The sequence below is a fragment of the Squalius cephalus genome (assembly GCF_949319135.1).
Source record: "Squalius cephalus genome assembly, chromosome: 2".
In the NCBI taxonomy this organism is placed as follows: domain Eukaryota; kingdom Metazoa; phylum Chordata; class Actinopteri; order Cypriniformes; family Leuciscidae; genus Squalius; species Squalius cephalus.
Window position 1 is genome coordinate 29,857,536 of NC_137123.1, and position 14,654 is coordinate 29,872,189.

At 37.5% G+C, this 14,654-nt stretch overlaps 1 protein-coding gene across 3 annotated transcripts in view; it reads right to left on the minus strand.

Annotated features, from left to right (window-relative positions):
• Positions 1-14,448, minus strand: part of gab1 (GRB2-associated binding protein 1) — an 87,097-nt gene extending 72,649 nt beyond the window's left edge. The window contains exons 1-2 of one of the 3 annotated variants that reach the window (XM_079854186.1): positions 13,762-14,448; positions 13,547-13,668 (exon numbers count right to left, since the gene is read on the minus strand). In XM_079854186.1, coding sequence (XP_079710312.1) covers positions 13,547-13,618 — 72 coding nt within the window. In that variant the 5' untranslated portion in view covers positions 13,619-13,668; positions 13,762-14,448. The remainder of the gene's footprint in view (positions 1-13,546; positions 13,669-13,761) is intronic. The other 2 variants (XM_079854187.1, XM_079854185.1) reach the window with 2 other exon arrangements.
• Between the last annotated feature and the right edge of the window lie 206 nt (positions 14,449-14,654).

The window sequence follows — 14,654 nt, forward strand, 5'->3', positions numbered from 1 at the left end:
AGGGCTCCAGACTGCTACCTTTTTCTTGCCGGTCAGAGTAAATTTTGTTAGAGGTCGCACTGGTGCGGCCACCACTTTGTCAAACTAAAAACAGCTGGCATTTATGTTGCATATGAAAAACATCAAAAAACAAACTAAATGAAATTGGAACGAAACTGCACTTCTCGTCTTAGCTGCGCAGCGCGGTCTGTTTTTCAGCTCGGACCAATATTAGACAGTGTGGCGTTAACTCGCGGCCCGATCTTGATCACGTGACAGCACTGGGAGATCCAGTGAGAAAGAATTTGAATTCTCTGCAGAATTAATAACATCCCTGCGAGGTCTAGCGTGAAGCATTCAAATTCAGCGCAGAATTCTCAGTTGTAAACCATGATAGATCTCAGATCAAACAGCGCTAACGTGAAAAACCATAAACGAAAGTTATAGAAGGCTTTTCAGTCCACAAATCACTAACATTCACCATGGATTTAAAGGGGGGGTACAATGGTGTTTCATGTATTCAGAGTTGTTTACAGTGTTAAAGAGATGGATTCTCATGCTTAACATGGCCAAAGTTTTTTAAAAATATTTTGGACGAATAACGGAGAATTTCTGTGCCGAAAATCTTACTTCCGGGTTGGTACAAGTTTCGGCTGTTTTTTTTTCGACCGTGGATCTAATGACGTAGACCAGAGTGGAACTCCTTATATGAGCATTTCTCCCGGAAAAGCGCGGCCGCGCACACGTCGACTAGAGGAGAGCGAGACCGCGCACCTCAACGCTCTTCAACAGGAAATCATCGGCAGCGCTGCATAGTGTCTCCAAAGTGTGTTTTTGGATGTGAGGGAAAGCTTACCAAAGAACCCAGCGTTAGGAACAGTGGATGCAGAAACGAGTTGTGTAGACTGTTTGTTCCCTGCATTTCGACGATGAATGTTTTATAAACAAAGCCCAGATCGACGGATTCTCTCTATGGCTCTGGCTTCGCCCACACGGCCCGCCTCCAGACGCTCGGTTTTTTCCGGAAAGACTCGGTACAGCCTATCTTTTCTTTTATAAACATAATAAAACTAAAGACTTTTTGGAGATATGAAGGATGCAATACTACTCTATAGGTACTCAAGATTAACAGGAGATTGAGTGAAAATGAGCATTTCACCCCCCCTTTAATGTAGAAAAGCTAACTGAAACTATTATATTGTGGCAAAATGTTTGAATGTTTTCTACATTATTCATTTCAGGGTTCGTACAATCTTTTGAGAGTGAAATTCAAGCACTTTTCAATGACGTTCAAGTGCTTCACACTTTTCCCAGCACTTCAAAGCTCTAAATATTATCCAATTTAAATGTATTTTGAGATGGCCGAAAAGATTGTTGTCGTTTTTTCTCTATGAAAATAAGGTGATTTTTTAAAAAGTTACTTTTATATCAATCTCAGCTCAAGCTCAGTGCTTTACTTTCATATGTGCATTTTCAAGAAATAAACATGTAATATCATTAGTTACTGCACTTATTAATGCAAAACAAACAATAGTAATTTTATGACTAAAATCCCCCCACCCCACAGAGCAACCAAATCAGGTGCTGGTGCCACCATCTGTAGCACTGATAGTGCTTTAGAGGGGTCATATAATAAATATATATATATATGTAAATATATATATGAGGTTCACTTATAATGTTAATTATTTTTGCACAAAAAACAAAACAAATATACAAAAAAATATATATATATTTTCAAAATTCATTCTGACCCTTTGTCTGAAATTAACTATTTTTAAGGGATGGCTCCTTTAAGGCTTGTTTGCTTCAGCTGTCAACAAAAGTTTCTTTGCAGGCACAGTGTAATGGAGAGTTCGCAGTCAAATTCTCTGAACAAACCTATAATCCTCAGAAGCGATCCATGACGCCATTACAAAGCCATCCACTTGTTCCTGACGCTGGTATCCTTCTGCAATCTGTACAGAGCCGTTTAAACTGCACCCATCAAAGCAAACGTTCCTTTACGCTTTACTCTTCTATTTGTCCTTTTGTCGGCAGACTCAAGCGTGTGGAGTAAAGTGAGCAGACATCTGAATTTGGTATCCAGTGTAGACACAGTCAGTGATTGCAATGGGTTCAATTTGCTTTTGACGTGACTCTCGCATCCGGTGTTAAGCGACTGAACGGCAGTAGGTGGGGCCTATGGTGCAATGATGTAAAAATATTCGTCAGTGTCTTGCTCTCTAGCGGCAGGCATATGCAAATGCATTTGACCATGTGACATCACAAGTACCCCAATATCCAAAGAGCTGTTTTTGGAGCTTGATTAAATACGTTGCTTATAATGAGGAGGATGTTATAAGCTCTGATACTTGCAGGATGTTTTAATGGTACAAAGACCTCTTCAGCCTGGAACACACCACCGGGCAGTTTTTGTGTGTCGGCCGACAAAGTTTTCTCAGTGTGTTCCGCACCACCGGCTGAAATTGGTCCTCGTCGGCTTTTTTTCGGCCGATTCGACATGTTGAATTTATACTTAAAACTTTATATGTTAAAAGATCAAGGCAACTTTGCAATAATGCTTTAAGAATCACTAAAACAAATTGATCAGCTTCAAAAATAGGTGTCAAAAAAAAAAAACCTGCTAGTTTTGTGCATTATGAAGTTATATTATATGTAGTCTGTTAATATCTGTTGGTAGAAATGGCTGCACATTGATCTTGCATTCCGTCTGGGCTATTTTCTGAATGTTATTCACGTCAGAAGGGCAGCTTTGCTATGTTGTAAAACATTGTGTCAGGTTAAACATCTTAAATCACGGCATTAGACCTAACGATCTCTGTCTGTTTTTGATTCTGAAAAAATATTAAATATCAAATAAAAAATGGTTTTGTGCATTATATTCATACATTAAATAATGCACTGAAGTAAAATATGCAAGTATACAGTCTAAATTGAATGGTGCTGACAAATTCATAGCACCTACTTCAGAGAGACCGAATCCAATCGATACGGCTTGTAATCAGGGCCAACTGCATTCAATTTAATCAAATAACTTCAAAGCCTCATGCAGGGCATTGTGAAAGTACAGGAGGAGTTTGGAAAACCTCAACACAAACTATGTTATATGGAAACCAGAGGACAAAAAAAATGGAGAAAATGAAAGTGTGAGACTTATCTAATCTCTGCATGTGAAAGAACAAGACTGAACAAATATCCCCAGTAAATAAAAGCTCACATCTGTTTACAAACTGCCTTTTCCTGTAAGCCTCTCATTGCTGTACATACTTCTGCAGTTCAGCGCTCAGGCTAAAGGCTAATTCGGGATCAGCTGACAAAGCAACGCTAGTCTAGATATGCAGACAATGACACATGCAAGTATAAAAGCTTATCAAACGTGTTGTGAATCAGATTTCGAAGGCATCGATAAGCAAAGGGCCACTGAGCACTTCAGTAGGTTATAATTAGCTAAGCTCGTCATGCTCAATGACTGAACACTACAAACAAGCACTATAGATAAGGAGCACATGACTGTAGCAGGCCTCTAGAAAACAGTGAAATAAAAGCCGTTCATTAAAAAAAGTGACCAAGACACATAGGTGCCAAGATGAAAAATTAAATAATTTATTTAAGATGTTAAGCAATCAGACTATATCTATTAAACACTGCACATGCACATCATTAGACAAAAAGGCAGGCCAGTAGTTTTACAAACTATAATTACAATTACAAAAAATTACAAACTATGATATAAATTTACAACTAAATTCTCACCTAGAAAAAACTCTTACAACTACATATTGTGACATAACAACAGTAGCATTTTAAAAATGATGTGGGTTTTCTTTATGTGTGCACTGTCCAGTCGAGAACATGGAGTTGCTGATACTGGTAGGATATCAGTAGTCTTTAGAGGACTGTCAGATTAGAGGACTGGAACTAACTGTTGCATATATATAGATATTTTAATGTATATGTATATTATATAAATATATTGTTTTGTTTTCTATACTGCTAAGTGCTGAGAGGTTGAATGTGGAGTTTGTCATTTAGGCAACATCTTAAAGGTCCCGTTATATGCCCCTTTTCACAAGATGTAAAATAAGTCTCTGATGTCCCCAGAGTGTGTATGTGAAGTTTCAGCTCAAAATACCCAACAGATCATTTTTTACAGCATGTTTAAATTGACATTTTTTGGGGCTCAGAAAAACGAGCTGTTTCAGTGTGTGCCCTTTAAATGCAAATGAGGTGCTGCTGGACGACCCAGGGGGCGGAGCTTCATGAGCTCGCGCTCAGTCTCTCAGGAAAAATTCATCTCACGGAATGATGATAATATCAGAAACTCTCAGTAACGGCGTTCATTTCGAGTCGGACAATAATGCCTACAGAGTCAGAGTGCTGTATAGAGATGAAACAGGTATGGTTTAGTAGTTTAATTACGGTTATTATAACGTATTTGTCATCTGCTTGTAGGCTATGTATCCATTATTTATTAATAGCCTACAAGTCTGCTGTCTGAATGATGATCAAACATGTACTGAACTTAACACAAAAGATGAAGCGTCAGTTTTACTTCAGAAAATCACCGTAAGAGCTGAGTAAACACAGTAGCCTAAGTTATAAGAAGTGCGCAAGTAGCCAGTAGAGTTGAGGGAGCATTTCTGTGGGCGGAGGTTAGTCAAGAAACGGTTCTAGTGACATCATTAAAGAAGGAAGTAGAGGGATGTAGTCCAATCGAGCCGTTTTTTGTAGTCGACTTCTGTTAAATAAAATATCTCGCTTGGCATTGAACTTTGAGCTTTATAATTTTACAGATATTATTTATGCTCTAACAGCAACATTACACACTAACTAAAGTTTGAAACATGGGATCACGCAGAACGGGACCTTGAATTTATTATTCATGAAATAGCAACAAACAGTAAAATTCCTCAGTTAAGGGGTGGTCACACTACACTTTGCCTGAATTAAAAGAATGCATATTTTTGCGGTGAAGCAGAGTAAATTGTATATTTTTACTTTTTGGATTCATTATTGTTTTTTATATGTTGAATTTACGTTTATAAACAAGATACTGCGGTGTGTGACGTCACTTTGATGTTGTGTGCTCAAAGTGTAGTGTGACTGGCTTTATCCTGGATGTGTAACCTAGATTGTAGACTGCAGTTGCCACACATAGCATTCTATTCACTGAAATTATTACCACTGATTACAATATTAAAGTCAATACAATATTAAAATCATGCAGCCTTACCATGAAAGTGGTTTAGTACAGTAACAACAACAGGAAAAGTCAAATGCAACTTTGTTTCCGAAATACTTTCCCACCAGGAAGGGATGTAAATAGTCTGTATATAAAGTTCTGTGCTCTGGATCAAACTGATGGAGCCCTGGTGAATAATAAACTCTTGAGCTTCCCAGCAAAAATAGAAAGGTCGTAGAGTAAAGGGAGAGACTATGTTTGTGTGTGTGTGTGTGTGTGTGTGTGTGTGTGTGTGTGTGTGTGTGTGTGTGTGTGTGTGTGTGTGTGTGTGTGTGTGTGTGTGTGTGTGTGTGTGTGTGTGTGTGTGTGTGTGTGTGTGTTAAAGAGGCACGTCCCCTTCCCTGCTCCCAGACAGAGGCTGCCTTTGGAGGCCCTCTAGAGAGCAGACTGTGTGAATGAGTTACGACAGCTGAGGCCTCTTCCCTCACCACTGGAATCCTAAAACACACACCACGCTGCCAATAAAATCAAATCAACCGAGCAACAAATGCTTACCCAATACTAATGTAATGTTTTCGTGAGAACCTGCATACACCTAAGGCACTAGAGATCGGCCTGCAAAAAACTGCACAGATCACGTTAAATGCGGGTACACAGTCGTACGTATTCCAAAATGTCAGCATCATATCAGCTGTTTCCCATGAGGTCTCTAAACATTATTTCTGTTATGTTCTTGAATAGGTTAAAACTAGAGTTGAGTCTTAGATATATGGCAGTAATAAACAGTTACGGTAACAGTTAAAGGGATAGTTCACCCAAAAATCATTTACTCACCCTCAAGTTGTTCCAATTACTTTCTTCTGCTGAACACAAAAGAAGATATTTTGAAGAAGCAACCAAACAGGACCAAGGCCCTACTGACTCCCATAGTATGGAGAGAGAGAAAAATAATACTATGGAAGTCAATGGGGCCCCATCAACTGTTTGGTTAATGACATTCTTCAAAATATCTTCTTTTGTATTCAACAGAAGAAAGAAACACATACATCATTTTCATTTTTGGGTGAAATATCCCTTTAATAATGCTATATAAAGCAATATTCCAAAATACAAATTTGCATTGTGTGTTTTCCACACAAATAGGACATTCGATAGTAACCAGACATGGAGGATTTTTGTGCGTTAGTTAGAGGTTGAGTGAGCGGAAACCATTTTAAATAATCATTTTAACATATTATTAGACACTCCACAGCTGTTTCAAAATATGCAGACAAACCTATTCGTTCTCTGGCCATTTGAAAAAAAAAAATCAATTATATCCTCCCTAAAAATATTCAGACAATAATCACAGCCATTATTACTAAAAGATGCGCTTGCTTGTCAAGACCTTGAAATAACTGAAATGCACTCCACTAAATCAATGTTTACCTAAGGTCTTATTCTCTTTTTTTTTTTTTTTTTTTTTTTTTTTTTTTTTAATTGCTTATCACCAGGAGTGTAGAAAAAGCACCTAAGTTAGCTTGGACCGAGATGGTCCAACTACGGATTTGGACACTAGGGATTTCAACCACAAAATGCCTCAGCCAAAAAGACTAAGCCACAGAAATGCCCTTTTCAGCCTAAAATGTCAACAGAAACTGTTACTTTAATTGCCAATAACAGAATCTTTGAGAGAGAAAAAGATTCAATTTAAATTGGATATGAAGTAGCTAAATGACGATGGCTGATTAACAAAAACATGCATAAAATAAAATAGTACCTGAATAAACAAATAGATATTGATGACAAAGACTTGTGGCATGTTTCTCCCCCCCCCCCCCCCCCTAGTGATATGGAATGGTAGGTCAAATCAAAGGTCATCACGGGCCTTTGGGCATTTCTTCTATAATTAAATAATTTCTTGAAAAACTTCTCAATAATTCTCTAAACTTAACATACACCCCATCACCCTCTAGGTTGTTAACAATAATAAATAATATTTGCTTGCTGTAAAGCGATATAGCGTAACATCTCATGCAATTCACCAGAAGAGGAATCATCTCTCATGTGACAAGGCAGAGAAGCTTCTGTTACTAAATACCATTCTTTTGGCAATAAAAAATAGTTTAATATTAATATAATTCTATCCTGCTTCTTCAGCACATCATAATAGTGTTCATAATCATAATCATCTCTGTACTGCAAGGCATTTAAAACAAAGGCTAATTCCAAAAAAGGATTTTCAGTTTTGGTTTTCAGCCCAGTGTGTCCAGAATTTTCAGTTTCAGCCAAGAATTTTCATTTCGGTCCATCACTATTGAAAAGCTATATTGGGTAGGAGTGGAGCACATTAATATTGCAAAAGGTTTTTTCTTATTTGTTACAGTTAATAATTGATAGCAGAGGCAATCCATTATCAGGGCCCCTCTCAGCCCTGACAGAACTACTCTGGACACAAATGACCAGTCGGGGTGGGAGGGAGACTGGCAAAAAGAGGGGGAGGGAGAAAGGGAGAAATAGAGAGAGAGAGAGCGAGAGAGAGAGAGAGAGAGAGAGAGAGAGAGAGAGAGAGAGAGAGAGAGAGAGAGAGAGAGAGAGAGAGAGAGAGAGAGAGAGAGAGAGAGAGAGAGAGAGAGAGAGGAGCGAGAGAGTGAGAGAGAGAGAGAGAGAGAGAACGACAAATGAACAAATGAGCAAAAAATGTCTGCACCAGCACCTAGCTAAGCCGATAACCCCAGCCACAAACACTGTTTGTTTCTGCAAAAAGTGGCACGATTACGTTTCCCCCAACTAAGCAGATTTAATGAATCATGACTAAAAGAAATAATTCTTTTGTTCCTCTGTGCACTCCACTGAATTCAGTGCAGCAAGCTTTTAAAATGCAACTGCATGCTTAAAAGCCGTGAGCGAGAACAGCCATTGCATGGCATGGGTAATGGCTTGCTTTGTAAATGCTTGGAGCACCTAGTGGCTTGCCGAGTTGCATTAAAGCAAAAGGGTGGAGTGTGTTCTTGATTAGATAGGTTGAGCTGCACAAATCACTAGATTTCTGCATTTTCCCCTCTGGCTCTCTTTCCCTGTTTTGCTCCAACCTCTCAATCTTCCTTGACGCTTATTGCACTGTGGAAAGCTGCTGTGTACTACCAACCATAAACAATAATTTCACAATCTCAGAAATAAGCTACCGCAAAGCAGGACTGAAAAAATCAACAGTAAACACAGTCGTGCACATTGTTGTCATTGGGACACATTTCAATCAATACCACGGTCATAGTAGTTTTCTGCGTAGTTGTCTGTCATTTGTGGACATTTCTTATTGAAACAGGACGTTTGGGCAGGATATATATCGACAAGCTACTTGCAAGTATTTTTTATTATTAATGTTATTTTTTTTATTTCATACATTTTTTTCAGTCAATACTGATCCAATCCAATTTTTAATTGGATATATCATGCTCATTCATTTCATTCATGCTCATTCATTTCATTCATGCTCATTCATTTCCTGTATTTTTACATAGATCATGTTACTTAAAAAAACTAATAATTTTAATAACACTGAAATCTTTAGCAAATCTCACAATGAATATTCGTTTTTTTTACTGTACATTATAATGTTGTGATGCCTAAATTCACTTTTAGTTTTTGTATTTATTTTTACTTTTAGACAAAATTGTATAGAATTTTAATATCTGACATTTATTGGTTATCAGTCATAACATGAAAATAATTATTGGCTTAGAATTTTTATATTAAATGCATCCCTACATTTTTAATTAGCCAATAGGTTTAAGTTACTTCACCACCATAAACAATGATTGGCTACAAAATGCAGGGGGAGGGACATTCTGATTTTGATAAACATTTGATTGGTTTCGATTTGATTAAATACACATTTAAAACTGAAAACATGCAAATAAATAAAACAGAATTTTGTAAATGTATGTTTACACAGACATACAAATATATAAGCAAATAAATAGGTCTAAGCAAGTGGGACTGCTCTATTATTGCAAAAATCAAAATCACAATTACAATTTGGGTTAATTTCGTAATCATGATTATTTAACATGACTATGATTGGGTCATATGGCCAAAACCTTAAACGAGCCATTTATTTATCGATAGCAATATATATCAAGTAGCCTATATATTTGCTGTAAATAAGTTTGCTTTGATATCTACATTTTCGATACCAATCACAATTCTCTATTCCAATTTCTATACCACAGCAGAATACTAGGCTAACTAATGTAAGAAATAAGTCCTATTTTTTTTTTTTTTATATAACAGTAAACAGTCAGTACTCAGAAATACAATACAAAAAATGCAAATTACAAACAATAAGTCACTTATACCTAATGCATGGATCCAGTATACTGATTCACATTCTGTTTACGTTCACATATTAAGACATAATCGACTGGGTTTGTGTGAACACTCGCCAAGCCCAGCATTTTGACATACTTTACCGTGCATTTGACCATTTAGGGCACGAGAGTTGTTCTATGTCGATTAATCGCATTTACATAATCGATGTAAGCCAAAATCGAAACTCAGTTTGGATTAATCGCACAGCCAAGCAAGTAGGCTACATTCAAGATGAGCTCTAAGTGATAAATCACATGAATGATGAGATGACTGACATGGTCTCAATAGCAGAAGTGAGTATTATTAATACTTCAGACTTCAATGTGAGTTCCCACATTACTCTACCATACCGTACATGTGTTCCCAACTTCATTTGGCGGTTTCACAATTAGTCTCTGCGAGCATTACGAGAAGGGTGCGAAAGAAGAAGTTTACAAAGAAGAGAGGATGAGGCCAAATGGAAAGTGCTAAGACTCTAAAAAATTAGCCCACATGGACAATTTCAACTGACGTCAGAGTCCAGTTTGAGCAATACTGTGTGGCTAATGTGGGGATTAATAGCTTATGAAATTCTGATGCCACCAGTCAGATGTCTCACATGGACAGGCCTTAAAGAAGAAGAAAAAAAATGTATACTTGTGTAGGCACTTTTAATATACTACTGTTATAGCTAGTAGTTACCGGTCTGAGAAGACCCTCAGTAAAGCACTGTGCACTTTGAGCCATCAAGAGCATTCCCTGCAAACAGTCGAGTCAAATGATCTGCTCTGCTCTTGAACTGCAGCCAAACCGTCAAAAACACATCAGACTTTTGACCCTATGCCACTAAAAGCTTTGCAGCGCTAGAGGATCCAGAGCACGTGCAGTGAACTTCTCAGATAAATCAGCTGATCTAGGCTATTGTTTTCTTTTAGTCCTAACAAAGATATGATTTAGAATAGAAAATGCAAAAACTTACTGTCAGAAGCTAGACACAACCTCGGGTCATTCAGACAATGAAACAAAGTGCTATTGTGCAACCTCTACTGTTATGATTCCATAACATGTTCAAAGCATTCAAATAATAGCCATCTTTTTATTTATGAAATAACTGAGTGTATTCTGTTTTGAGGCTGCAGGATGCATGATTTCTGCTGTTTCAAAAGTGTTTCAATCATGAGTAGGATATGAGCTACCTAAAAAGAATCTTCAAAGACTCAATTTAATTTAGACATAAGACCGCACAGAATGAGAGATAATAAACAATGGATTTTGAAAGGCGCTCACTACCGTTCAAAGTTTGAGTAGGCAAGGTTTTCAGGATTCTTTCATGAATAGAAAGTTCAAAAGAACAGCATTTATTTGAAATTGAAATCTTATGTCAATTTTGATCAATTTAATGCATGCTTGCTGAACAAAAGTATTAATAAAAAATAATAATAAAAAAAAAACTCTTTCAGACCCCAAACTTTTGAATGGTAGTGTACATTTTTGGAGGATGTCTACAAGTGACATGAAAAAAAACAATCGCAGGACTATCAAAATTACAGGGTCATCTGAAGATTCCCAGCGGCGTCCAACGCAATCGAAAGCACAAAACTTTTTCGATATGCATCTTAAATTAGAGCTAATGTTGATAAAAGTATAACTGGTCAAACACACATATACAGTCTCCAATAGGCCTACACCTGGCATGGGGCTCCTCCTCTTGAAGAGAAGCATTTTAGTTATTAGCCACTCGGCTCCAATAAAAACAGTCTGGTCCTAATCAGCCACTTTCAAAGCACCACATGTGATACACTGAGACCACTCCACCTTCATGCACCAGAAAACAGGATAAGAATGAAGACTAATATTGAGGACAGCACTTCAAAACTACTGCAACAGGAAAGAATGAAGTTTCTGTTATCTTACTCTTAAAAACCAGCCAAACAACTAAGTTGCATGATGCAAACTATGGCAAAGGCTTTTGTCCACCATCACTTTGCTTAAATGCCTCTCAAGCAAAAGGAAATCTAAAAATGACTTCTGAGAACATGCTGTGGTACAACAAAGCACTTGTTCTTGCTTGGATCTAATCTTATTATAGCATTGTGTGGATGAGCTCAGAAATCATTTTAATTAGATTTGGAGCCATGAAACATTGTTCATCACATTCAACAGACTACCGTTTACTCTGAAAGCTCAAAGCATGTGAAATCACACCCTGTCTCTCAAGCCTTCGTATTTTCATGCATTGGCAACAAGGATTAGCCTAGTTGTCATTGCTTATATGCAACAACAACAAGTTGTTAATATGCATTAGTTGTTATTCGATAGTTCCTTTTAAACAATGGCAAAATATGCCAAATATCCCACTTTTGCAAATGACTTGGCTGTTTGAGTCTAAACTGTTGCTGATTGTACAATGAGGTAAAACATGAATTCAAAAGCAATGTTCCTTGCAGAGCTCCACTAGATTAAAGGAATCCAATAAAAAAAAGCATCACATGAGCCTGGAGGTGATTTCTAACATGTTTGGTTGGAGCTCGATAGCAGGCAGAGCTGTAAGTGAGTGATTTCATTACAGATTATTGGTGTATATTACCACTAAGAGGAAGGGAAGACCCCATGGTACACATACAATGTGTGAATGACTAAATGCATTGACTCATCCAGAGCAGACAGAATGGAGAGTTAAGTTCTGTTGTCTTGGCAACTGAAGTAGCAGCAAACAAAGTCGTTTTTTCAAATGATTTAGTGAAAAATAAATATTCCAAAAACATCCTTGAAAATGAAATGTGACAATGTATTTAATATAAAACTAAAGAAAAACATTTGAAATAGCCTACACAAGATTAAGGAGACAGTATTCTGTGTGATGATCATTGGTGCAAGCAGTTAAATGAACAATTAAAATAAAAAATGAATCTTTATAATTAAAATGAATCTAAATTATGAACATTAGTGTAATCTATCTGAACCAGCACTGTTTTGTACAACCTTGATGCATGTCAACAATAGCTTTGGCTTAAACCGCACTAAATAGTTGTCATTTGATTTTAAAAGATCTGTGCCTACTGCAAACAATTTAGGCACAACACGCATTATTTACAGAGTCTGCTGCATAAAAGAATGTTGCAAACAACTTTTGCATGAGTACATACAACATAAACGTGTTTAGATGGACATATAATAGTGGTGTATGCAGGTCAAGCCACATTCCATTAAAACAATAAGCATCACTTAGGTTTACGCTCATCTGGTTCTCATTCATTCCCAACTAGCAGAGGCTTTGGACTTATGACTACTAACTACTGGCATGGATGCATTAAGTTTGTTTTGTATATATATATATATACATATACATATATATTCCCAGTCAGCAATGGCTGCCTTGGACAGAGGCATTTTGGGAAGTGCAACTGCTGTGACCATCATGGGTTCTGTTCGCACTAGGAATTACATGTACTTGTATGGTAAAACCACAAGAATTAGCTAAAAGAGATATATAAAATATACATATGATTTGTATTGTTGTTATTCTTACCTAGGTCAATTTTGTCACGTGATATTAACATGGCGCCACCCATGAGGGGGCGACCCTCTCTATGTATATAAAAAAAATCCTTTGCTGCAAAGCTAGTATGTGAGAGTATCATAGAGTACATCAATTAGAGATATTTCTCAAAAGTGCTCTTTATTTGTGTGCAAATCCTTTATTTAGAAAATAAGTAAACAAAACTAAAGTTCTCTCCTAACACACCGGTAGGTGTGTCCTACAGCACCGATCAAGACGCCATAAATAAGGATTTTGCACATGCGTTTAAGAAAACAAACAACTTTGAACACAAACAACGTTCACACACAAGTTACTTTTGAGAAACTAAACAAGTTTTAAACTTCTCGGATCCTCGGCATTTTAGAAAGAAAAGGCATTAACCGACAGACCGCGAGCACTGATTGACCTGCGGTTGTTGGAAAGCGTACTAAAAATTTGCATGAATCTTGCCTCAACAGTCCTGCGGTTACAACACTGTCAGTGCATTTGAATAAGATTAAAACATTACTTACATAACGCCGTAACTTTTTTTCAGGTGGAGACTTTCTGAGCCACCCCGAGCACACCACATCTCCTCCGCTCATTTTCTTATAATCTTCCAGGAAAATACGCGCTTTGAGTTTCGTGTTTCAACCTGCAACATATCAAAGCAAAGTCCCAAAATATGAAGTTGAAGATTCGCCGAAGTGTTTTTAGTACGTGTAATGTATTAAACCAACATGAATACCGTCACTCCTGGTTTCCAGCACGTCCACACAAGAAGAGCTTCCCGACAGCGACACGGTCGGCTCTTACAAACTCTTCTGGATGAAGTCCTCTCCTCTGGCGAGAGTAATAAACCAAGCACACTGTGTTTAAACAGCAATATCCGTCTGTAGCTGAGTTCCCTATTAGTTTACACACTTTCTCGGTATAAATAATCCGCTGTTTTCTTTTTTTTCCGAGCTGAAATGCAACGAGGCAGCGAGTGATACTCGCCAAGTTCGGCGTAGTGAAAGCTTTGCTTGATTATCTTATTTCCAAGTAAAACAAAACAGTTTCCTTGAAAATATATACAGTTTTTCCTTGTTTTTCCAAAACATTATGGTCGCATTCGCACTGAAGTGCTTTTTGAAGTAGAAATCTTCCCCGATCGTCGACCTTCCCTCCAGTTTCACTCCCCACAGCTCCTTGCTGATTGACAAGCATAAACGTCGATACTTTCCCTAAACTCAGCCTCCTCTGGCCTATGGAGGCAGGGAGAAGTCGGTCAAGACAGAGAATAAAGAACATTACATCATGGGAAATGTAGTCTTGAGTGTTATACCCGTCAGTGGGAAAACACTAAGACTGTGGCTCGTATTACAAGAATCGGTGTAAACAAATCTCTAACGCATGTCCCAAATAAAACGTGAGTTCCGATTAAAACTGTGATAATAAAGTTGTTCTTCTGATTCTAATCTTTATAACGATTCTATTGAACCGGTTCACAAACCCGCTCCGTAATTTTTAAAACCATATCGGATTGAATCGTTCCGAGCGTTTATTGAGTTAGCAACTCTGGCTACATTCAAACAAGTATCAACTATTTTCTTATAATTTCAGTATGGTAGAAAAAGAGTAGCTGGCTCATTGAGTCGA